Raw genomic sequence first — 26,632 nt, forward strand, 5'->3', positions numbered from 1 at the left:
TTTTTTTTTTTTTTTTTTTTTTGCAGCTGCAGGCTTAAATAATTTTAGAAAACTTGCAATCTGGCACTTCCTCCAGTCTGACATAAAGCAAAAGAACTAACAATAAGTGGTGATGTGCTGGAGCTGGCTTGTTCTGACTCTCTTCTCAACTTCAAGGTCAGTGCCCTCATGTCAGGGTGGCTGGAAGTCAGCCCTGGCAAATGTTGCAAATCAAGGGTTTGCATATTTCCCAGCACACCACTGAATCACAGCCATGATAATGACAAGAAACCAACTACCTACCTCTTCTGCATAAATAATAATCACTTGAAATAGAAGGAATTTGGAAAATACCTTACTCCCCCTAGAAGTATGGCACCAAACTGGATCTTCCCCTGAGATAAGGAACTCTAGGCCAGGTTCATATCAACACTTAATCTTCAAAATCCCCATGATGGGGGCGTGAGAAGGCATAAGCATATTTACCCATTTCGTTTCCATCTTTGACCTCTCTCAATTAAATCTTACTTCTCATTTCAGGAAGTAAATAGTCAAAAACAGCTTGTTTATTCCTTCTTGAACACCCCCCCTCCACCCCATGCTTTTCTTCCTCTGCAAGGAAATGACAGTGAGTATCATCTGTAGACAAGGGTCATTACAGGTCCACCAGTGGGTTGTTCCACCTGGGATGGAGAAGCAGAGGCCAAAGCTGGGCAGCATGTGCTCAACTCTGCCCACTTAGCTGCCCCTGCCCATTCCACCTGCACTGTCAGCCCCTACCCCGTGGCTCTGGCACCCTGGTGCTCTGCCAAGCCAGGGGTAAAATGAGGGGGATGGAAGATGCTGCTGCTATCTGGTCCATCTTCCTTTGATTTCCAAAAGTTGAAACCCCAACTGGGAAACTTGAAACAGGAGGAAAATTAAAGCGTCTCTTCACAAAGGCACAAACAGCAGGTAGCAGATAGTTTTATCCAAGAAACTCTTCTCAGGAACTGAGCCAGAGAAACATCAATAAATGTAGATCCCAATTAAATTCGCCCCTGACAGGGACCTTAGCTCTCATCTAATTCGATACCCTTATCCTATACACGAGAAGCTGGAGGTCCAGGGGAGTCAAGTTTGTTGCCCAAGAGGTAGATACAGGATCAAAACAGAAGCCCCTAGCTCCGTGTCTCTTGTTTTTTCTATTCTATGTGGTCATCAGCATTCTCAATTTCTTGATGGATCCCAATCCCACTCCTACTCCACGTTAATGTTTCTGAAATTGGGATGTACCTTATAATTCTTTTTAAAATTCTTTTTTTTTCTAGAAAACAATTTAAGAGGCTATTATTAACTTGTTGGTGTCCTGGAATCTAGTCATCGTGGCTTTATAATAGATATTTATGTCTGAAAAAATATATACCAGATTTCTTTGCATTGAGAATGTCTTAGTACATTTAAAATATAGTTTGACTTACATAAAGTTTTTAGGAACACATGCCCATCTGGGGCTGCGTTTCAAAAGCAACTTGTTGCCTGTCAATCGTTTTTTTTCCATTTTTGCTGCCTTCCTGGAAGTCACTGCCCAAATTCCTTGCAAATACCCAGAGATGAGTGAGAGTCAGGAAGCCTCCGAGCAGGCCCTGGGCAACAACAAATGGGCAAATGCAGGTAGCTGAGCTGCCTTAACTCTCATGACTTTGCGGGGAGGAATCTGATCTATCTCAGTTTCTCATTGCTCTCGGCCAACTTCTGACTAAACCAATGTGACGGTTAATTTTATGTGTTGACTTGATTGGATCACGGGTTGCCCAGATATTTGGCTACACATTATTTTTGAATGTGTCTGTGAGGATGTTTCTGGATGAGACTAGCATTTAAATTGATAGACTGAGTAAAGCAGACTGCCCTTCCCAGTATGTCTGGCATCATCCAATGTATTGAGAGCCTGAAAAGAACAAAAAGTGGAAGAAAGGAGAATTTGTTCTCTATAACTGATTGTTGACCTGGGACATTGGTCTTTTCCTGCCTTTGAGTTTGGGAATTCCACCATCAGCTCCCCTGGTTCTCAGGCCTTCAGACTCAGACTGAACTATATACCACTAACTTGCCTCTGTCTCCAACTTGCAGATCAAAGATCATGGGACTTTACAGCCTCCAACTTCATGAGCCAATTCCCTATAATAAATCATATATATAATATAAGTAACATAAGTTATATTTTATAATTATAAATTATATCTATATCTATAATTTCAAGTCCCATTTCATAGGTAATAATAGCTCACATTAATCATGCACTTGTTCTGGCCAGGCTGTGTTCCAATGGCTTTGTATCTACCATACCTGTCATCCTCACAACAATCCTTGGGGTCTGGCCTGATTTTAAAAAAATTTTTTAATTCCAGTATAATTAACATACAGTGTTACATTAGTTTCAGGTATACAGTGATTCAACAACTCTATATGCTCTGATGATGATCTCCATTTTACAGATGAGAAAACTGAGGCACAGAGAGGTCAAGTAACTTACCTAAGTTCACACAGCTAAGCAGTGGAAAAGCCAGGGGTTAAACACAGGCAGTCTGTTTCAAGGCCCGTGTTCTCAGCCCTGCGTTGTGTTGTCTGGATAATAGTGGACCCAGGAACAGACCCCGGCTCTTTGGGCCCCATACCAGTGAGCTGCACAATACCATGAGGGCAGTCTACACACACTCCAGCTTTATCACAAAAAGGCCTCTTCAGCCAAGCTCTAGTCCTTTGGCCCTAATTCTCATTTTAGCACTTGCTATGAAAGGGCTTAACCAGAGACTAGTTTTTGCATTTCTGCCATGCACATTCTATTTCCTGTTTCTCTTGACTATTTTATTATCTGTTACCTGAATTCTTGCTGGGCATATTCAATTCTCCTAGCTTACATACAGAGTAAAAACGCTTGTCATCATCTGCGCTCAGCTAGCCAGGCACTGCTGTGGCAACCTCACAGTGGCACATGATCGACTACTTTTAGGAGCAGAGAGGAAGGAGTCCCATGTTTCATAGGAGACATGAGAGCCTCAATAGTGTTTTTTAAGCTTGGAGGTAAGGTGTTCATGAGCTGTCAGACTTAAGTTTCGGTCCTCGGTCTCAGCTTCAATATGCACAAAGCCCTCCTAACACAGTTCTAATGATCCTTTCTATGAAATCAAAGAAATAGTTCATGGTGGAAAAGACACTGATATGAAATCACATCTCACAGCACGGTTCACATAGCAAATCCTGTTCTAGCACCAACTGTTCTATGACCTTGTTTTTTAACACATTATGAGAACAAGTTCTTCTTAGAGGTGCTTGGGAATTGACATGGTCATACACCATTATCTGTGTAACCATTATCCACTCCTCTTTCTGGGCACATAAAAGTGCTTTGTCTATGTGGTCAATCTGGAAATCTCCCTGACTGTGTGAATTTCCCCATCTGAGCAGCTGAATAAACCTAGAGCTCGGGGCACCTGGGTGGCTCAGTCGTTAGGCGTCTGCCTTCTACTCGGGTCGTGATCCCAGGGTCCTGGGATGGAGCCCCGCATCTGGCTCCCTGCTCAGCGGGAAGCCTATTTCTCCCTCTCCCGCTCCCGCTGCTTGTGTTCCCTCTCTCGCTGTGTCTCTCTCTGTCAAATAAATAAATACAATCTTTAAAAAAAAAACAAAAACAAAAAACAAAAAAAAACCCTGGAGTTCAGGGCCAGCTAAACAGCCAGTGGTCTATGCTACACCATCAGTATCCTGCACTACAATCAGCAACAGGAAGGGCCTCCCTCAGCCCACACTGGGCCTTGTGGTAGTTACGTGAGGATGGAGATCTGATTTCTAAATCCCTTAACATGGCTGGGAAGATTAAAGAACAGCAGGACAGGAAGGAATGTAGTGGGTTTAGTATCCTACTGATAAATATGATTTAATCCCTGAAGAAAATCATGAGATATGAACAAATACTAAATGAAGTTAATTTTCAAATCTAATATTTATGTAATTTTTATACCAATCTCCTCAGATATATATGCTAATTAAACAATTTCTCTAAAAACACTGGGTTAATTTTTGAGGGTTATAGCTCACAATAATAACCTTTTGTACATATAATTTTAGAACACTTAATAATCGATCATTACCTAAAAGCCATCATAACATGCAAATTAAGCAATATATAAATGGTAAATTGATGACATTTTTTTTCACATAAGTAAATAGAAGACCCATGGAGGTAAGACTGCAATATAGTTGAACCATTTGGCTCTACTCAGAAGACAGTAATTGACCAGTCTCTGGCTAGCCTCCAAATTGGGTAATAATCTTCTACTAACTAATTCATTCCTTCCCTGTTTTGCAGATGAAATTTGTAAATTATTTTTTACTTTCTGCCTTCAACATAAGTAGAACTTCCAGGTCCAACTAAATATCTGTCATATTTCATTTCAGTGGTGGCTATATGTCAATGGATTCTGCATTTGTATTTAGCTAAATCATTTTATGGCATGTTTCAAACGAAAAGAGTTATGTGAGTGCATTTTTATACAACCCAGATGTATATGTTATAGTCTTATTTTAACATTACAGGTGATGGGCCAAGTACATTACAATAATCTATTGTTGGGATCAGTGCCAGCTCTGAAGCTGCTACCCATGAGGTATGATTTGAGGAGTTGTCAGCACTGGGTCCTTCACTGGGAAGGAAGCCAGCGTGGGGAAAGCCAGTGTCAGGCTGGAGGCAGAGGGTGCACAAGCCAGATGGGCTGGACAGAGAGACTCTCCCTGGAAGTGGCTGGTCAAGGGTCTGGGGCTGGATGAACAGACTGGACACACAGTGGTCAAAGCAAGGCATGGAGATGACCAAGCAAAGGCACATACATCAGAACCAAAGCTGGGCTTGCAGACATGTAGGCAGAAACCAGAAGATTCAGAGGAGAGGGGAGAGGAGGGGAGGGTAGAGAGTGCTGGTGGTCAGTCAGGTGCCAACAGAGTTGGCAAGTACTGTACCAGAAGGGGGAGAGGACAAACTGGAGACTCTCTTTTGCTTCATCCTATAAACTTCTTTTGTGCTTTTCGCTAGGGCATGAGCCAATCAGAAAATCAATCCAAGGGGACAGCCATGCTGCAGTACAGCAGTTCTCCCTTTGTGAGGGACAAAACAAAGCCCACTTTCTACAAATTCTTCCCTTTCCAGCTTTTATGCTGAAACTCCCACATGAGATTGATCCTTTGAGTAAAGGCACTGTCTACTGAGGGCCAATGTTAAAAAAATAATATATATAATGAAGGAACATTAATTCAATAGTATAGACATATATAATTTCCCCTTAAAGAGAGAACAACAAGGTTCAAGTAAACTTTGATAGTGTGGTCATGGAGTATAGAAAAAAAAACTGTGATTATGGTTGTCTGGGGGCACGGGAGAGCTTCCAAAAGAGAATAGGTGTTTTAATTGAGCTTCACTGAACACACACACACACACACACACACACACACACACAGAATCAACTGAAAATGTGTCCTCGGATGTTCAGAATTCTTAATATAAGTTCTAAGAAATCAACGTGTTTTTTTGGTGATACGTGCTGGGTGATTTTGGTAATTTACTAAAGTATTCTGGGATTTATTCCTTTGATTTTGGAGCGGGTTGGCAAGTGATCTCAAATATCCAGTGTCTCAATTCTATCTATTTATAACTCTCAAATACAGGGGAAGAATCCACCATTTTGACACCTCGAAGTGATTTTTTTAAATACCACAATGGTAACCTGTAACAGAAACCATAGCACCACTGGAACTTTCTTACACTGAAATAAACCCTATCACCAAAGTTGGCAGAAGGGTAACTCAAGTTAAGGAGGAAGCACAGCCACCATATCCAGGTACCTTGATAACCAAATTATTTCCTCCTCCAACTTTTGGACTTTCCCATGTATCCTATTCATCAGGAATCACTTCTAGTAGAGCTTATCTGAGCTCTGCCTCAGAACTGGCTGATGAGGTTATTGGGCAAGAAATTACCAGTAGGTCGTGGTGGGCCAGCCTTGACAACTTTTTCCTCACACTCAGCTACGTGTCTGTTTTTTATTTTCTGTGTTTCCAAGAGAAAAGAAGTCTACATCTCTGTCCCTTCCATTTTAAATGAGTGAATAAGTGTCCAGAATATATAAAAGATCTCTTACAACTCAACAATAAAGGAGAAATAACCCAACTAAAAATGGCAAAGGATTTGAATAGACATTTCTCTAAAAAAGATACAAAAACAGCCAATAAGCACATGAAAAGATGTTTAATATCACTAGTCATGAGAGAACTGCAAATCAAAACCATATGAGCCCTCCCTTAGCAACCATTAAGATGGCTCTAGACAAAAAGACAGATAATAACAAGTGTTATTGTGTTGGTGAAAATATGGAGAAATTAGAACCTTCATCTATTGCTGGTAGGAATGTAAGATGGTGCAGCCTCTTTGGAAATCAAGAATCAAGGATGTTATCAATGCCAGCAGCATGAATTTTCTCTTTGGTTTGATGGTTTTTAAAATTAATGCAAAATATTTGTGTTGATTTGCCAATTAACACCAATATTTACTATTATGTTTCATATGTACATAACGGGACCTCACTATCAACTCAAATTTTTTCACAACACTTTTATATGCAGTGACCGGAGCAATCAGAAATCCATGTCCTGGGGCGCCTGGGTGGCTCAGTCAGTTAAGAAATCCATGTCCTAAGTCTAGGTGTAAAGGTGCTACTTTTGAACACTAACAGAATGGTAGTTACACTCAGTACCCTTGCTTATCATGCTTGTTGAAGCCAGCCTGGAAATCTAGTGCTTATCCAAATTTCTGTATTTCCATACCTCTTGTTTCCAAAGTAGAAAGTAGAGAAAATTTTATTTAATACTGAACAATATTTTAGCTCCACTAATGGCAGATTTACTTCCACAATGGCAGAAGGTAGCCAGATAACATGAGTTGAATGTAAACATCAAGCTTCTTCACACTGTATTGATTGTGTGCTGAAAGCTCTTCATCATATTTCCTTGCTAACTCTGGGCCAGATGATTGATGGTCAATGAAATCAATAACAACTGCTTGTTAAAAGCACCATAGATTTATCTGCACCATGTAAGATTTATTAGATTGGATGGGAGTCCGATTTTACGTTTGATTTGATGTGACTGATGCTCTTGGGATCCCATTTCATATATGTAGGAGTGGGACGGCAGAGGCAACACCATTTTATCATGTTATCCATTTTATCGTGAACTGGTGTGTCTGGGTGATGGCAGAAACATCAGCAGAAGCACTGTGTAATGTACTACACATATCCATAGGAAAATCAGCTGTTGGTTGTTTGTAGCGATGATAAGAAATTACAGTACAGACAATAAAAAATGGTAGATTATATTATAGAGTTATTTCCCTTTGGCTTTGGGTGAGTTGTAATTGTAGTTGAGCCTGTATATGTTTGACCTTCCAAGCATTTGCTCCCTACAAAATCAAAAAGCCTATGAAGAAGAGCTGACTTAGGTAGAAAATGTTTGATCCCCTATATTCACATTTACTTCCCTCTGCAACCTGCTTTTTCAGAGATTCGATAATGTCTTAGGCTGATGTACAGCATGGGTCAGAGCAACAGGGCCCTCTCCTCGGCTTTTCCTGGAGCATGGGAGAGAGAAGTAAGTATTTGGTATCCAACAGTTGCTTCTTAAAATGCAAGCTGCAAGCAAAGTAAGAGTAAAGAGAGGATGAACAAAAATCTCAATAAAGCGGAATTGATACTATCTGGCTGGAAAGTCAGCTTCACATGAATAAATCAGCAGTAGATGAGAATTAACCATCTATGTGTACTGGCTAATGACAGAAGGTGGCTATTCCCACACCAAAGAACAATGTTTAGCATTCTCCTTCCAAAGCTAATTCTTTAAGGAACAGTTTCTTCTTTGAGCAGAGCTCTGAGTATAAAACACACAGTTCTGGTTCTATGCAAGGCTTATGAAAAACAAACTTTATTTGGCAGTGCTTAAACCCATTCTTAAACAATAGGCTTTTCCAATTCACATATTCCTTTTTGTATTTATGGAAAAGGCGGCCCAGGCATATATTCTTGAAAAGGAATGTATGTATTTTCTTTTAACCACCTCAGCAAAAGGCCCAAGAAAAAAATGGAAAGTAAACAGAACAGATACTTTTTTATGGGTTTCAACATATTTTTGTGCTTTCCAAGATAGACTTATAAATGTTGTAGATCTGCAGAAATAAAGATGCTGAAAATGCAAAAGAAAACCCTCAACCTAAACTTTTATGTCATTTCTGTCTATAAATTTTAAGATGGTGATTTTGTTACAAGAGGACAATAAATCAATGGCTGAGCTGATAGAACCGCACTGCGTATCTGCTGCTTGACAGGCTCTGACAAGGAGGCAGGACAGACCCCTCCCAAGGGAATCTGCCCTACCCAGTGTGCCTCCGAGGATCTGGTCTATGGAATATTCAACCTACTTGTCTTTCACTTCCCTCTGCCCCATATTTTCCTCTTTAAATTTATTTTGTCACAAGGAAACTTAGGGGACAAATGACTTAATTTTTCAGTAATTTTCATGCATGAGAACTAATGGAACTCAGTTTACTTGTTATGCCATTATAATTTATAGGACCATAAAACAGTGCTTTCTAGGTCATGCATTTCCTGTGATTATCAGACAGTAGGACAGAATAGCGGTTCAATCTGTGAACTCTGGAGTCAGACAGCCTGGATTCAAACCTTGGCTCTGCCTCTTACAACCAGTATGACTTTACGATCTGTCTGTGCCCCAGTTTTCTCAGGAATGTGTGTGAATTCTGAAGATTAAATGAGAAAGTGCCTGGAAACAGCTTAGAACAGTTCCTGGCATGTAGTAAGTTCTCAGTAAGTTTTTAACAAAAGTATAAAATTGAAGGCTTTCAAATTTAACCATAATTATCAGGCTAATATGAGAAATTTAAAATAGTGGACTATTTGCTAATCATTAATCTTCTTACTGACTCTTTTCTTCATTAAACCTTTTTAAACATCTACTGAGAGCATTAATGGAGGAAACAAAGGTAGATAAGAAATAATCTATGACTTTGAGTTCGTAGGGTCCAGTGGAAGATTCTAACATATGCAATTATAGTACAGTGGGGGATGCTCAGTGTTGGAACTCAGAGATGGGAGCTAAGGAGATGGGTGGACAGAAGATAGAAGAAAGTTTGGGAACACATTGTGAAAGGGAATGGGACTGAGAATGACCCGATCTGTTTCAGATATTCAGGTGCAAGGAACTGAGACCATGGGTAGGTGAGTCTTTAGGGACAGGCATGTTGAGGAAGAGGGAAAAGTCAGTGATGCTTATTTATTCATGACTAGAAACTCAAGACAAGTGTTCTTGATTTGTCAGCATAAAATGAGTGAGTCAAAATGAAGAAAACTCTCTTTCTACAGTTAAGAAAAAAATGTGTCTCTCATTCAACCCAGCTGGGGTGGAGTGCCGCTGGTGCAGGAGTGACTATGGGGGAACAGGGAGCAGCACTCAGCTTCCCTCGGCAGGCTGGTCTGCTGCGAGGCTGGTGAGGTTGGCTCAGTTGATCTGAAGGTCTAGTTTAAGAAAATGCTGGAGGGCAGGGCTGGTGGACAGGGAGAGGGCTCCGCGGGGAACCTGGAAGGCCATGCAGGTCAAGAAAGAAGAGGTAACTTAGACAGGCAGATGGGACTATGGCTGGATCCATGGCCAAAATGCTGCACCATAAGCCACACAAGTTAAAAAGATGGCAAAGCCAGGGCTAAACCAAAGTGAAGTGAAATTGTGATGATTTCCCTGATGATGTGTCAAGTGCATTCTGGGCATTCTGCTTGGGTTTTTCTGAATAATTTCACTCTGAGATAGTTCTCAGTTTAAGATAAGGGTCTGGTTTAAGGTTGGGAAGAAACTGCTTGCGAGAACACCCCGGAGAAGTGTTTTTGGCTTTGAGATGTCTTTTGGGGGACATTAGACATGCTGCTGACAAAACCTGGATCGTCTCTAATAATCTAGGTACACTACTGGGGGCCATTTTATCACTAACTCTTCTTCCAAGGTTACAAACTGACTCCAGATGTCATTTTGAAAATATTAGCAAAGCCTGGAATGTAACAGGCAAAGCACTGCTCTTTTAACTTTCATAAATTGTTGTGATATGCTGTCACAGGAGCACCTGTAGAGTTTTAACCTTCAAGCTAAATCATCTTTTTTGTTTTAATAAGTAGTTTAAAAGCAATCTATTTCTACCTACCACAATTTAATGGCAAACCCAATCAAATAAGTCATTTGGCATCATGTACACAATGCCTAAAAATAGTCAAAAATGGATCAAAGCAGTTAATTCTAATTATATTACATTAGTATTACGGATGCCTAAACTATTTTTTTCAGTTATTTACAATAAAATGGGAAGCAACATATATTGAACATATGTATATAAACACTACAAAACTTATATTAATTGCTTTTACCTCTATTTTTGGCTTTAATATTCAAAGAATAACATAAATTTAACTTTTAATACTTGTTTTAAGGATTAACATAAGATTTAAAGATAGTCTTACTTGGGACATTTATCCACAGGCTGGAGTTTTAGAGTAGTCTACTCCATACACCAGAAATTAAGAATGCTTACTTTCTTACTGACTTATTAGCTAATCATTGTCTAGAATAGTGTTTCCCAAACTCATTTAGCACTAAAAAAAAAGTTTCTACAGCTTAAGTGTCCATCAGCAGATGAATGGATAAAGAAAATTTGGTACACACACACACACACACATACGCACACAGAGGAATATTATTCAGCCATAAATTTTAAAGAATTTAAAGAATTTCCTTTAAATTCTGCCTTTTGCAACATCATGGATGGACCTGGAGGGCATTATGCTAAGTAAAATAAGTCAGAGAAAGACCAATACTATATGTTCTCACTTACATGTGGAATCTAAAAAAGCTGAACCCAAAGAAATAGAGAATAGAATGGTGGTTGTCCGGGGCTGAGGATTGGGGAAATGAAAGATGTTGGTCAAAGAGTACAAATTTCCAGCTGTAAGACGAATAAGTTCTAGAGATCTAATATACAACATGGTGACTATAATTTACAACACAGTATTATGTACTTGAAAGTTAGGAGTGTAATTCTTAAAAGTTATCTCCACACACATACAAAAAAGGTAATTATGTGAGGGGATGGAGGTGCTAACAAACCTTATTGTGGCAATCATTTCACAATATACACACGTATCAAATCATCACTTTGTACACCTTTAACTTACATATGTTATATGTCAGTGATATCTCAATAAAGCTGGGGAAAAATGAGAAAATAAATAAATAAAAAATAGTTTCCAAAGTCAAATAAGTTTAGAAAATTCTAGATTAAATCAAGCAGGTTTCTTTGCTGCAGAATGGATCAGTACATTGATATAATAATGTACAATGGGAACCACCAGGAACAGGTTTAGAGTGGAGAGTTACAAAATTATTTAAGTATGGAAACTTCGTGGGAACACAGTTTGAGGAATTCTGACCTAGAGAACAGGTCAAAGCAAGATGTATGTCTTCAGAGGTTTCCTGCCTTTGAAAACAAATAAAATTGATTATTGGCAGAAGTTTGACTTCAGAACCTCCCTGTCCAGACTATTGCTCAATAAGCTAGTACAGGCTACACTGTTAGTGAACGGGTAAACAGCATTAGATTAAATATCATATGATTTCTGCTTCATCGAATTGAAACTGCTTTCCATTTGTTTTTTGTTTTTTGGGGGGTTTTTTTGGCATCAGAATGCAGCCTTCTAAGTATAGTATTCTAGAGACAATATCTAGAATGAATATCTTCAAATACAAATGTTCACATGTGTTAATTCATATACTTTTATAAGTGAGGACCTCTCAGTTGAAAGTAGCCGATACAAACTAGCTAAAGCAAAAAAGGTGGGGATGTTTATTGACTCGAGTAACTCAAAAGGCAGGAGGGGGTAGCTGGCCTCACTCATGATGTGTTCCAGAGGCTCAAATACTGTTCTCAGAATTCTCTCTCCACTTCTCAGCTCTGTATTTCTGTGGGTTGCCTTATTTTCTTCTACTGGTGTGGTGGTAGGAGGAAGCGGCATGGACACAGAGAGCTCCTGGCTTCTATTATTCCAACTGCAGCACACCCAGAGGAAAGCAAGACTCCTCTGTCCCTGAGTCGTATATATAAACCTCAGAAAAAGACTCAGATTGGACTGGCTTGAGTTACGTGCTAATCTTTTAAATTAATCACTTTGGCCAGAGGGATAGGGTATGACAATTGGCCAGGCCTATGTCCCATGCCCTCCTGCTTGGCCAGGTAAGGCAGGGCGCTGGATTGGCAGCCCACCAGAATCACAGGTACTGGGCAGAGGCAGGAATATGGTGGGGAGGGAAACATTTAACTAGAGCAAGAAGAGCACTGCTGGTATGAAGCCAAAAGACAAAAAACACAAAACATTGAACTCCATGGTTACTAACGCTCTTCTTTCCTTCTAATAAACAGATAATATTACTGACAGGAAGCTATGCGGTTTTATTTTTCTCCCACTCCCAGCCCAACCACATGATTTCGTACCCAAAGTGAATACGAAATCATGTTATGACACCTTCTGTCCTCCTTCCTCCACTCAAACATAAGCAAAATGAGGGACTGCTTTGCTCTGACATGACCACGTTCACCAGAGTATGCGACAGAGATAACAACACAAACCACTTGGTGCTGGAGCATTGCTAGGGAGAGCAAGCACTGAGCTCCAGCTCTCAGTGTTCTCTATACTTTTCTGTCCTTTTTTTCATCATCATCAACTCTATTGCTTCACTGTCAAAGCAGCTCAAGAAATTAGTGCTGTGGCTAAAACGCAGAAGATCCAAGTAGAGCAAAAGGGCTTTCTTCTGCACCCAGCATGGCTTCCTCTGAGACCGTACCAGAATGCTGGTCAGTGCCTCCCTGCCCCCGCTGCTCTCTGAAGCATTCTGCCTGGAGCTTTTCTCGAGCTAAACAGTAAACTGGGAGCCAGGTGTTGTACCAAGTGACTCTGTCCCTCAGGACTGGGACTGGGGGGAGGGGAGTGAGGCACTCTCCTCAGATGTGGAATTTAAGGGAGTGCCAAAAACCTCAGGAATCAACATCAATACTATTTTAATGTGGTATTTTTTTTTTTTTTTTAAGATTTTACCCATTTATTTGACAGAGAGAGACACAGTGAGAGCAGGAACACAAGCAGGGGGAGTGGGAGAGGGAGAAGCAGGCTTCCTGCTGAGCAGGGAGCCCGATGCGAGGCTCGATCCCAGGACCCCGGGATCATGACCTGAGCCGAAGGCAGACACTTAACAACTGAGCCACCCAGGCGCCCCTGTGGTATTTTTTAAAAACAAAAATCAATGCAAAGATTCTATGAGGAACAAAGGTTAAAATTTTAAACAAAGATGGGACCGATATTATTGATTTTTCCTTTTGACTCAGGGTCCAATATGGCTCAGCATGGCACTGTTAGTGATCTTGCCTTTATTTAAAATGTTGACATTTTGTTGATCATGGATTTCTTGCATTCATTTTTATTTTTTAAGATATTGCATTACAGTATTTTTTTATCTTGATTACTGAGTTTTGGTGCCCCATTAAGTTTTGCCCCTGAGGTGAGTGCCTCACTTGTCTCAGCCTAGTCTATATCCACCTCACCAAAGGGGTGGGGTCATGGCCCAGACAGTCATCAGTCATTACCTGACGCAAGCTGAGCCTATCAGATTCTTTCTCTAAAGTTGAAAATGTGAAGAGACACTGTAGTTAGATGACAGTGGACACTTGCACTGAAATGTCATGCTGTCTTGGGGCTGGAAGAGTCCGTCAGGTCTTGTGCAGGCCAAAGAGGCCCATTGCAAGAGATAGAAGCACAGGTAAGAGAGTTAAACATGTGGCACATTGTATTATTTGTTCAAAATATTCTCTAGCCCCCACTACAGGGTCTTTATCTGGTGCCTCTCTCTGTGGGAAGAGTGTATTCCTTGCATCACGGAGGCATGGCCACATGACTTATTCTAGCCAATCAATATAAGCAGAAATGACACACCACATCTGAATAGAAACTTGAAGTACCATTGAGTAGTTCTGTTTTGTTCTCCTCCCTCTATCATAAGGTTGGCATGTTCCAAACATGCTCTTTCAGCTGAAGTTCAAGAATAGGAAGATGTGGAGAAGGGCCACAGCTGATTCTCAGTGGGCATTGAGGGGAGTGAGAAATTACTTACTGTTGTAATTCACTGAGATTAGGAAATTGTTACTGTAGCATAACTTAGTCCAACCTGACTGATAACAGAAAATAAACTTAGTTTCTAGCTTTCCAGTTCTGCTTTCCTTGAGAGTTGATTTGTTTCATTCCCCACGAAATCCTCTGAGATCACTTGAGTGGGTTTTCTGTTCCTTATAACCAAGAGTCCCTGATAAAATTGATAACAATATTATTTAGAACTATCTTGTTCTTACTTTTTTACCATGTAATGGGTTCTATCCTCCTCTGAGCCAAGGTTGAGTTATATGCACACACACATTTTGAGAAATACTTAGATGAGAGAATTTACTGTACTGAAAGTAAGGATAATTTTTGACTGTGCATTATTCTTATTGGTCAATAACAGGTAGCTATGATAACTTTCTCTTTATGCAAACTGTGACTTGACCTGAAATTTCAATTAATAGCATCGTTTCATGGTATATACGGGAAGAACAATTTCTGCTACTTCAGAGGGATATAACACTGTCTTCACTGGAGAATCTGAAAAAACTGAGTGATATCAACTAGCATTTTAGCATCACTACTGAAAAACAAAATGCCTTTGTTTAATATATAAATAAATCTTTGTGTAGTGTTTTTATTCCATGAGCTTACTTCAACTGAATATTCTCTGGACTCATGAGGCTATGGCTCACCCTTCTGGGGCACCTTCAAGAGTAGCCTTTTACTGCACTCTGTGCTCTGAAAGGAGCAAGCAAAATATCCCATAAAAGAGGTTTTATGAAATAATTGTTGACTAGTGAGACAATTCTGTTTTATATAAAGCTTTCTCTTGTGCCAAACTGAAATGAGTAAGTTACACACATTTAAATTATTTTTTCAAAATATTTCCACAAATATAGATTTGTGTGTAGGAAGAATGGAAGTCAGTGGCAGCATCAGGTCTGGAATGGGATCCCCTGTCATCTAGCTCTTTGTATTATGCCTCAGTACAAAGAGGAACAACTGACTCCTCTGATACATTCTCCTTAATATTTGTACCACTGTGCACAGAATGTTCTGACTGTACCAGATGTAAATTTAAAAAATATTAAAAAAATCATGAAGATCTGCTACCTGTTATATTTATCATAGGAACATCTAGATTATATTGTGTTTACTGCTGATAGTTAACCAAATACCATTTTGGTTACATTAAATAACACTTTGCTACATAAATATTTGATAAGATACCAACATACTACAAAGCAGATATTTTTTTCAGAATACTTTGAAAATGAAAGCATAACTGATAAAGTTTATTTTAAAATGTCGCTGGGGCACCTGAGTGGCTCAGTCGGTTGAGCAGTGACTCTTGGTTTAGGCTCAGGTCATGATCTCAGGGTCGTGGCACTGGGTCCTGCCAGGGGTGCTGCATTCAGGGTGGGAGTCTGCTTGTCCCTCTCCCTCCCCCACTGCTTCCCGCCCCCACTCCCACATCCTAGCTCTTTCTCTAAAATAAATAAATAAAATCTTTAAAAAATAAAATGTTCCTTAAATTGCAAATCTTCTAAGAGAAAAATAACATTTGACACAAGATTCAGAGTGGTTAGTACAGAAAGGAAAAGAAAATCTTTGCTCAATAGCACAAATACAACAGAATGGTTTCAAATGTACTGATTCAGAGATTGATAAAACACACCAGGAATTTAAGGATAATGTTAGATTTAGAAATGTGAATTGCTAAAATTACAGAATAGTAATAATGGTTCCAATTGCCTATTTGAAAGTATCTACAAAATGATTTTTTTTTTGTAGCAATTCTTTATACCAAACTAAATTGGATAAAGGAATATAGCAAGTGCTCCTACTAAATGAGAACTGTTACCAGGTATTTGTCTTATATGGCTACCTGATGCAGTATTACTTTTCATGGATTTTGAAAGTCATATATGTGTAAGAAGTATTTTAATTTGGTCAACTGACAACTAGTGAATTTCAACCAGTTGTTTTTAAAACCTCTTTAAAAATAAATTTCAGCCATTTTGTCTTAAATGTGTAAGATGATGACTTAGAGCTTGAGGGAAATACTTATTCACAGAATTTTTTTATCCCTAGAAATGACTAATTAATATGGTAGAACATTAATGAAAACTTTCAGGTCTAGTAATAATGTGTGTTGATAACTTACTGCCCAACTTTGGGGAAACTAGTTAATGTAATTCTTTGCTCTCTTATGTTTTGAGGGGCATAGAAATTCTGGCCCATGAGCTGTTGTGGAAACAGAACATAAATAGACTATATGAGAAAATCCAGCGTTAACACATTAACTACTTTATTAAGAAGATAAGATGGGGGAGTAATATTTGTTGTTCACCTAAGACAGTAAGCAAATGTTAAAATCTCTCATCTTTCTGCCTTATTTTTTTTTTGGCAGTTTAATAATTCTGATATTGACTGAACAAAAATTATACCTAGTCACTATTTTGGAAAAAGTGTGCAAAAGATCAGAGAAGAAATGTTTTTTTTTTTTTTTCCAACAAACCAACCTTCCTTTTCTAGCTTACTTATGTCATGTCTCAAGGGCTTTGACATTATTGGTTTTTTAACAGACATCCAAATTTCAACCCAGTCCACACCAGTGTCCACTCACAATTTCCATTACCCATAAAATGAACGATTTAACATTTCAAATCTATACAGGGCTTGACAAAGATTAAAAGGTTGCTTTTGGTTTTAATGGAAAACGTATAGACTCTTCACAGAAAAATTATGCTGTGGTTTGACCATCCTAATTAGTGTGTGACTCTTAAGTTCTTTTTTCAGTCAGGGTGATTAATTTCTTAGTTCCAAGGATAGTTTTGAAAGGTAACTTAACATAGCCTATAGTTAGCAGTTTAAGAGTGAAATCATAACATGAAGGAAAAAATTGGCCATGAACTCAAGTTTTGAAAACTTTCAAAATAAAATATCATTTTAAAAAAGTTAAATTGAAATTGCTTCAAAAATAGATGCATATGCCTAGTAGGGCTCAAATTTGTGCTGACTTAAATCTCCATCAGTACGAATAAGATTTAATAGGTTATATGTGAGAACCCAAATAACCATAAACACGGGTCACATTCAATTAAGACTAAATTGAGAAAACCTCGATTGCTGAAAAAAGGTGATATCTTATTTCTTTTCTTGCTGTAAATAAAATATCAATGTTCCAGCCTGAACCCCATGGTCTCTCTCAGAGACTAGCCTTTCTAGTCTCCAAGAAATGCTGGGAAACCCTTAGTGGGGCATAGCTGAGGCCTGAACATCATCTTTACTGCCCTACCTGATCCTTGGGCTTGCAACTCAATGATGTGAAGAAAATCTCCACAATAATCCTGAATCGCTGCCTTACCCTTTGCATCCCAACCAAGCAAATTATTTAAAAATTATAAGTGAAATTTATACACATCTCCTCAAGAGTGGTTCCCTTTCTTCTAAGCAGGGTGGGCATAATATTATAAAGATCTTTTTCCTCATGAAGTTTATTTTCTAGTATGTGTGGAGAGGAGCAATAGATAAATACAAAAGTAACATGATAATTAAAATACATAGCATGCCACTTAGGGGTGTCTGAGACTAGAGGCAGCAACTGTGTTCAGAAGGGTCTCACTGCAAAGGTGACATCTGAGCAACAATCTAAGGAGGCAAGAGAGTGAGCCATTCGAATACAAGGTATTTATTGGGTTAGACTGTCCCAAGCGTAAAGAACATCCAATGCAAAGGCCCGGGGGCCGGAAGGTGTCTGATGTTGGTTGAGGGACAGTGCAGCTGGAGCAAAGGGAATGAGTGGGACGAAATGAGGTCGATGAGGCCAAACGTGAACAGGTCAAGCAGGTCCTAGTGGACCATTCTAGGGACCGTCTAAGAAATGTGGGGGACAATTGGAGGATTCTGAGCAGAGGAGTGGCTTACCTAAACGTTGTTAAAGGCACCTTTCTTGAAGCTGGCTTTGGTGGAGGTGCCATCAAAAGAGACCAGAAAGGTAAATCTGGTGGTAACAGGTGCCTCAAAGCTTTCAAAGACAACTACTGAAAGAGGAAAAGGGTTGAATCCTGGACAAATTCGTGTGTGGTGGTTGGGAGGATGGGGTTACCCTGGGATACACATCTGCCTAGCTTTCAGGCCTAGACCACACAGAAACCTCTGGCCTGCTACTTCAGCCCCAGGTCCCTAGCCCCGGGGGGGGGGGGGCGGGGGTCAGGACCCGCAGCCATCAAGCCTTGTTGCCGTGGCGACCACAGGATTCTTTTTTCCTCGGCTGCACCACCTCCGCCACCTGCGAGCAAAGCACCCGGTCCCGCATCCGCTCCAGCGCGGACTCCGGGTCTGGGCCAGGGCGGACTCATCAGTATTCCACCCGCGGAGTTCTCCCCGCCTCCGCCGCGAGTCACAGCGCCCGCCTACCCCGCAGCTCCAGCCTTTGGCGTTTCGCGCCGCCCCACCGCCCCCACTTCGTCCCTGGGGACCGCAGCCGGATCTGCCCTGGAGCGTTCCTGGCAGCCCCGGGCACTGGCGTGCCTCTGCCCAGCTCCGCAGCGCTTTCCAGTACCCCGGCGGCGACCGCAGGCTGCGCCTCCGCCGCGGAGCGGGGACGCCCCGTGCTAGGCAGTGCTCCCGGGGAGACAGGTTCTCAGGCATCCCCGCAACAACTCTCTGGGGTATTCAACTCCCCTGCCCTCGGTTTAAGGTCCCCCTGCGCTTCTGCAGTGCACCAGACGGGGGAAGCAGATACAGGAGAACCTGCATTGCACCCCCACTGGGATGCACTGTGCGCAATAGGGAGACCGTCTGCTGCAAAACCGGAGGATCGGAGGCGAGGGGAGTTAGGAGTGGGTTTTCTTAGGACTCACCTTGTGCAGTTTCCACATGGCCCCCAGAGCTTTGACTTCATGGCTGGAGTGTTTGCCCTCCTCCAAGCACTGGTAGCACACAGGCATCTTGCACTGCACGCAATACATGCTGTGGTTCTCCAGCTCGTGATCTGTGCAGGTGGAGACCTTGCGCGGGCTCAGCCGCCGGCTCACGCGGCCCTGGGCCGGGGGTACCAGGCGGTGCTTGGCTAGGGGCCCTCGGGGCGGGTGGCAGCGCAGGCGGCACGGATCGCAGTAGAAGACATCGCACTGTTCGCACATGACGGTGGCCTCCTTAGGCGCCTTCTCGCAGAGCTGGCACTTGAGGGCTGCGGCTTTGCTCTGCTGGTAGCGGTCAATTACCCCTTCCAGGACGCGGTTCTTGGGGAAGCCGCGGAGCCCCCGGTCATCCAGTATGAGGCTGCGGTGGCACTGGGGGCAGGTGATACAGGAGTTGCGGGGCACCGGGGCCAAGGCCGGTGACAGGTGGGTGGCCGGTGGCGGCATAGCGGGGGGGAACACGCGGACGCCATTGGGGGACTTCTGGCACGGGGTAGTGGGGGCACTGGCGAAACCCCCGTAGGAACCATAGCCGCTGTCCGCTTCGCTGTACAGGCTCATCTTGTCCAGGTCCAGATAGTCATAGTCGGAGACCCCGGAGCCCGAGGCCCGACGGCTCTGGGGGGATTCAGACTCCGGGGTCTGTACCAGGATGTTGCGGGCGCACGCTTGACATAAATTGTGAGAGCAGGGCAGGATGATGGGCTCCCGATAGAAGGAGCCGCACACAGGGCATTTTAACTCTTCTTCCATCTCTTCCATGAGGACCGGGCTGGGAGCGAAGCCGCGGCAGCTGCAACGGGTGCCTGAGCTGGCGAAGCGGTCGACCGGCCTGTCGTCTCCAGCACCTTGGCCAGCGGCGGCAGCGGTGGCGCCTTCCCGCGTCGCTTAGGCGCCGACTCCCTGTGAGGCGCTCTGTCTCCGAGCCACTCTCTCTGTGAGCCACGGGACCGCGACGCCGCGCGCCAGCCCGGGACCGCCCCCCTTCGAGTCCCGCCCTACCCTGTAAACAGCGGCCCATTGGCCGGCAGCGAGAGGGCGAAGCTCTCATTGGCCACACGCCCCGTCCTTCTCCTCTCTTCTGCAGGCCACAGCGGGTTTGGTAGCGGACTCTGAGGATAAGCGAGTCTTCGCTCCCGGCTGCTCGATCTCGGGAGGGGGCCGGCGTGCGGAGGCGAGGGACCGGGAAGGAGGAATTAGGCGGGATGACTCATCCCTCGCCCCGCTTTCTTCCGACCTCTGGTGCAGTCACCCAGGAGCAGGGGGCGTGAGAAACCCCTCCCCGCAGCGAGTAGGCCGGCGGAGGGGGCTGGTGCTTCTCGCCAACTGCGTTTGGCTTCCAGCTCTGGTCTCCGCACCGACCTACCACGGGCGAGGGCCGCGCGCCTGCGAGACCCCCCTTCTCCTTCCGCTGCTGGCAGCTTGGGCTGGCGCCTCACCCAGGCCTCGGTTTTTGTGCCGCAGCCGGGCTTTTCTCCCCTCCAGGACCGCGGTGCAGCCCGCCCCGGGCGCTCCCCCCCTCCTGGGAGTCTGGCGCGCCGGGCATTAAGTCCCAGGAAGAGCCTCTTTGCTTCTTTCACCCTCAGTCCCTCGGGTCTAAGAGGGGATTAATAATGCCAATTTCTTAGTGTTGCTGTAGATTGAAGCTAGGTGACCGATGTAAAGGTTCAGTATATTAGTTAAAATCTCTGCCCCTTAATTTCCCGCTTTAAATTCAGGCTCGGCCCAGAGGCTTTCTCATGGCGCGGTGTGAACCTTATGGTGTGAACGTGCCTCTCTCCCCTCTTCACTCTCCCTTCCTCCCAAAGCTGTGCTGTCACCCTACTCTCAGCACCTGGCTGAGCTTTCGCGAGGCCAGCAGTACCTTTGGCTCAATATGGGTTGCCTATTTCTCAGTGCCCACAGTTTAGTAAACTAGCTGCAGATGAATCACTGTGTCACTGCGGAGTCTCAGTGTTTGAATCCAAACAGCATTATTCAGTGTCACGTGGCCTGAGCATTTACCACAGCTTCAGAATGGTGGTTTTTTTCTGTTTCCTCCAGTGAAGTGCGTGGGGTGATGGTGCTGGTGGAGGGGTGCAGGTAGGGGGATGGGGGCGAGATCTAGTGTTAGTCCTCATATATTAAGCACCCTTCTTCTCTGTCTCCAAATATTGATGAAAATATCTTGTCCTGTCCCTTGCCCACAGAATTGTTGACTTGATGATGTAGGAGGAGGAACTCCCTCCCCGCCCCCCCCCAAAAAAGAAAGAAAAATCTTTGAGTCAAGTGACAGTGACATTCTGAGATAGCAGCTTATTTGAAATAGTACATGACTGCCTTTTGCTGAGTGATTCATAAATAAATGGCAAAAACTCTTTCCAAGGTCTAAGAAATCTTCCATTTTTCATCTTCCAAAAAAGAGATAACTTGATTATATGCAGCAACATTTACAGTTTAAAAGCATTTTATTGCCCAGTAAAAAATGGCCCATAATCCTGCCCTTGGAGAAATAGTCCAATAAACTAGATTATCTTTCCAAAACCTTCCTCAGTTGCAATGAAAACAGCACTTGATTATTGTGTGGGGGGGTTCTCATTGTTATTTAAAGTTATGCTAACCACAAATGCTATATGATTTCTTTTTAATCTGGTTTTTAACTAGCTAAGTCCAGAGCATCCAAAGGCATATGTACTCTGTTTACAGCCATATAATTTCTTCATGTGGACTTGGAACATTATCTGTATCTGCAGGATGTATCCAATTTATGGGTCCCAAGAGAATTCGCTAATACCAAATAGTTAGTTGTTGAGAAACTGTTAGAAAAAATTGTCAGTACCATGCATAATTTAATATATAAAAATACATAAAAATCCTTTCCAGGATTTTTGTATGCATTTGGCTGAAAGTCACAGTAGCCTTGGGCCAGGGCTATGGACATTTCAAAGTGAGCAGCAAATATTCTCTTTATGAGTTTGACTTTGCTTATCATAGTATACCATCTGCTATAGATTCAATGTGTCTCCCCAAAATTCATATCTTGAAATCCTAACCTTCAAGGTATTAGGAGGTGGGGCCTTTGGGAGGTGATTGGGCCATGAGGGCAGAGCCTTCATGAATGGGGTCAATGCATTTATAGGAGTGGCCCAAGAAGCCTCCTTTGCCCCCTTCCACCCTGTGAGGTTACCATGAGAAGCCACAGTCAATGACGAAGCAGACCCTCACCACATGGCAAACCTGTGGACACCCTGATCTTGTACTCCCCAGCGTCTAGAATGGGAGAAATAAATTTCTATTGTTTATAAGCTACCCAGTCTGTGATATTTTGTCTTAGCAGCCCAAACAGAAAAAGACACCATCTGAGAGGGCTGCTTATTAGCAGAAAACATATCCTAAGTTAAAAATAAAGAATAATCTTAGGGAATGTCTGCGGTGTAATACACTGTTGGTTTCACAGAGACTCAACAGAATACAGATTTATAATATAACCAATACATGAAGAATGACCTATTATGAAATATATTGAGGTGATTTAATTGTTAGATTTGGCCAGGAATTAGCTAAATCAGTCCCAGGAGAGCTCTTAAAATGACTGTCATTTGTTAAGTGTTCATTCTGTTTTAGGCAGTGGGTTTATTTATTTACATGGATTACCTAGTTCAATCCCTGTGATAACAAAAAGAGGTGGGCAGCCTTGGTGGTATAGTGGTTAGCATAGCTGCCTTCCAAAAAGACGTGGGCATAATTATCCTCATTTTAAAGATGAGTAGATAAATAAAGTACTCAAGGTCAAATACTGGTGAGGCTGGGATTTGAATCCAGGCACATGTAATTTTGCTTCCTTGTTCGTTCATTCATTCATTCATTCATTCACTCATTCATTTGACAAATGCCGAGTTTTCTCTCTGTCAAGCTCTGTGTATAAGAAATACTCAAGGGGCGCCTGGGTGGCTCAGTCGGTTGGGTGACTGCCTTTGGCTCGGGTCATGATCTCAGGGTCCTGGGATTGAGCCCTGCATCGGGTTCCCTGCTCAGCAGGAAGCCTGCTTCTCCCTCTCCCACTCCCCCTGCTTGTGTTCCCTCTCTCGCTGTCTCTCTCTCTGTCAAATAAATAAAATCTTAAAAAAAAAAAAGAAATACTCAAAATGATCTTTGTTAACTTCTATGTTATTCTGTTTACCTTCCCTGAGAGTTTATGGTTTTTCTTGAATTCATTTCTCTAAAAAGTTTTTTGTAAACTTTTGAAGATTTCCCCCTCATGCTGCACTATGTGGCCATAATGTACATTAAAGTCCTCCAATGAGTTGGGTTTAAAGGGAAATAAAAATCTGAATGTAACTGATGGTATTATAGAAATACGGTAGGGAATATCTTCCTTCTTCCAGCTGGTGATCAGCCCATGCCCGGAAGCATGAGGATTCAGAGCCCTGTAATTTTATCACTCCTGGGGTGACTGCAGCTGTTCTCATTTGTGTAAAGTGCTTTATTATCCTCTAAAACTTACTCAACTATGCACCCAAATGATGTTTTTTTAAAGAACATTTTATTTAGTTATTTGAGAGAGTGGGCACGCACAAGTTGGGGAGGGGGGAGTGGTTGAGGAAGAAGGAGAAGCTGACTCCCTGCTGAGCAGGGAGCTCTACACACCCCAATCCTAGGACCCATCCTTTTCTTTTTCACACAATAGTAAATAAATATGTGCATTATGAGACCTGCAAAAGGAAATATAATTATTGACATAATGGAAAGCACAATAGAACTCACAATTAACAAACATTGGGAAAATACTATGTGAAACGCTATGACAACAAAATTTAAAGCCTAAAGGAAATGAATACATTTTCAGTCAAAAATATTTTAACTTAATTAATCCTTCAAATCTAGCATCGATATAGCATTAGATTTCTTTACTGGTATCCAACTAAATATTCTCAGAATTGGATACCTTTATATTTTTATGGAAAATGCACTTTTGGCTCTTTGTCAGTAGGTCAAGGTTGATTTTTTCCTCATACAGAGCACTGAATAGTCAAGGATATTAAATCGAGCTCTTAAATTAATGGATTCCATGTAAGTTATACAGTCTTAATTTTGTACTTGTAAATAGCACTACATAGGTTCTCTACCTATAATACTCCAAGAAGTAAGATAGCACAGGTGTTTAAAAGGAACATTTTTAGGGGCGCCTGGGTGGCTCAGTTGGTTAAGCGACTGCCTTCGGCTCAGGTCATGATCCTGGAGTCCCGGGATCGAGTCCCGCATCGGGCTCCCTGCTCAGCAGGGAGTCTGCTTCTCCCTCTGACCCTCCCCCCTCTCATGTGCTCTCTCTCTCCTCTCATCCTCTCTCTCAGATAAATAAATAAAATCTTTAAAAAAAAAAAAAAAAAAAAGGAACATTTTTAAACAATCAGTTAATTTACTGTGTAAAATTGCTGTAAAGGATAATGTACACAGATTTTTGTTCAAATATTCTATTGTAAACTTGTTAAGACTGTTATGTTTCTATTGCTTTTGTATGGAATGACATTGCAAAAGTTTCTTCAAAAAAGGATGTTCAAATGCTCTCAAAGTAGAAAGCTTCAGTAGACCAACTTCCAGAAAACAAATTTGAAAGGTAATTTCAAATTAATCATTGAAAAAGATAGGATGGTTGCATGGATGAGTTCTAGATAACTTTTAAAAAAACAAGTAATTTTAGGGGCGCCTGTGTGGCACAGTCGGTTAAGCATCTGCCTTCTGTTCAGGTCATAATTCTGGAGTCCCTGGATGGAGCCCCGTGGCCCTGTGTTAGGATCCCTGCATGGGAAAGTCTGCTTCTCCCTCTCCCTCTGCTTCTCCTGCCCCCGGCTCAGGTTCTCTCTCACTCGCTCACTCTGTCTCTCAAATAAATAAAATCTTAAAAAAAAAAAAAACAAGTAATTTTAATGTTATTGAAATAATTTAAATTAAAGAAAAATATAGAATGTTCCCCAGTCTGCTTTATAAAGCCATCATAACTTTAATAATTTTTTTTAAAGTAGTCCCCACACCCAGCATGGAGCCCAATGTGGGGCTTGAACTCATGACCCTGAGATGAAGACTTGAGCTGAGATCAAGAGCTGAAGGCTTAACCTACTGAGCCTCCCAGGTAACTCAATAAAATCTGATAATATAGTTAACAGAAAATGCAATAAATAAAAAAACTATAGGCCAAAATCACCTAAGTAATAGATGCAAAAGTGCTAAATAGGATATTAGCAAACAGATTTCAGCATTGTATCAAAAGATTAATAAACTATGACCAAGTAGGCATTTTCTTAGGAATCTAATGTCGGTAAAACTATCAACACCATTTATTACATGAAAAATCAAAAGGGCACAATTCTGTCTTTGGGCCATATGGGAATAATCCTCCTTCCATAAAAACCAGGATTAACTGTAGGAAACAGCTATTGTCAGACACTGGATAATATGCAGTGTAGCCCTGTCATTCCTGAGAGAAGGCAAAAAAGTGAGTCCTACCTTCAGCCAGGCTTTCTACCAGATGGTAATTTCTAGACTGCGGTACAGGGAAGAGGAACCCAAACAAAGCCCACCAATCTCTTTGAGTTGAGGACACAGACTGGATTTGGGGAAGGTCAAGGAAGCTAGAATTTGCAAAGAGGAAAGAGTGAGACAGAGAAAGAGTTCCAGCATAGGGATTTGCTTGGGTCTCTGATTGAATATAATGTGGGCACGTATAGGGTGAACCTCCACCACCAGGTTGGGCAATAATAACTTCCAAAGAAAGAGCGATTACTGGAATTGTAATACAAACAATTTTCAGAGTACACACAGGACCAGAAGTCATTCATATTCCCGTCAGTCAGGATGAAGAGAACTCATTGGATATACAAAAATCAGTTGTATCTATAAATACTAGCAGTGCACAATTAGCAATTGATATTAAAAACTGTACCATTTACAACATCATCTAAAAACGTGAAATTGAATTAACAAAATATGTGCAAGATCTATACATTGAGAGCTATAAAACATTCCAGAGAGAAATTAAAGGCAACTTTAACAAATGGTGAGATAAGCCATGTTCATAGATTAGTAGACTCAATATTGTGTAAGACAGCAATTTCCCTCAAATTGATCTATAGATTCAATGCAGTTCCAATTAAAATTTTCAGAAGACTTTTTTGGGGGGAGGTGTAGAAATTGACAAGCTGATTTTAAAATCTACTTGAAGATGCAAAGAAGCAAGAATAGCCAAAAGTATTTTGAGAAATATCCTACTTGAAAAATTTATATTGTTTTAAGACTTACTATAGAACTACAGTAATCAACATGTTGTGTCTGTGGCTTAAGAACAGACATAAATCAAGGAAACAAAGAATCTAGAAACAGACTCGTGTACCTATGGCTAATTAATTGTAGGTAAAGCTTCTATAGAAGCTGTATGGAAACATGTATTAAAGTCAAAATAACCATTTAAAAAAG

At 41.7% G+C, this 26,632-nt stretch overlaps 1 protein-coding gene across 9 annotated transcripts in view; it reads right to left on the reverse strand.

Moving 5' to 3' along the window:
- TRIM9 (tripartite motif containing 9) overlaps positions 1-20,524 on the reverse strand; it is a 110,423-nt gene extending 89,899 nt beyond the window's left edge. Inside the window, exon 1 of one of the 9 annotated variants that reach the window (XM_032405093.1) lies at positions 19,127-20,524. In XM_032405093.1, coding sequence (XP_032260984.1) covers positions 19,127-19,948 — 822 coding nt within the window. In that variant the 5' untranslated portion in view covers positions 19,949-20,524. The remainder of the gene's footprint in view (positions 1-19,126) is intronic. The other 8 variants (XM_032405096.1, XM_032405092.1, XM_032405094.1 and 5 more) reach the window with 8 other exon arrangements.
- Between the last annotated feature and the right edge of the window lie 6,108 nt (positions 20,525-26,632).

Source organism: Phoca vitulina, unplaced genomic scaffold (genome assembly GCF_004348235.1).
Source record: "Phoca vitulina isolate PV1807 unplaced genomic scaffold, GSC_HSeal_1.0 scaffold7, whole genome shotgun sequence".
Lineage (NCBI taxonomy): Eukaryota > Metazoa > Chordata > Mammalia > Carnivora > Phocidae > Phoca > Phoca vitulina.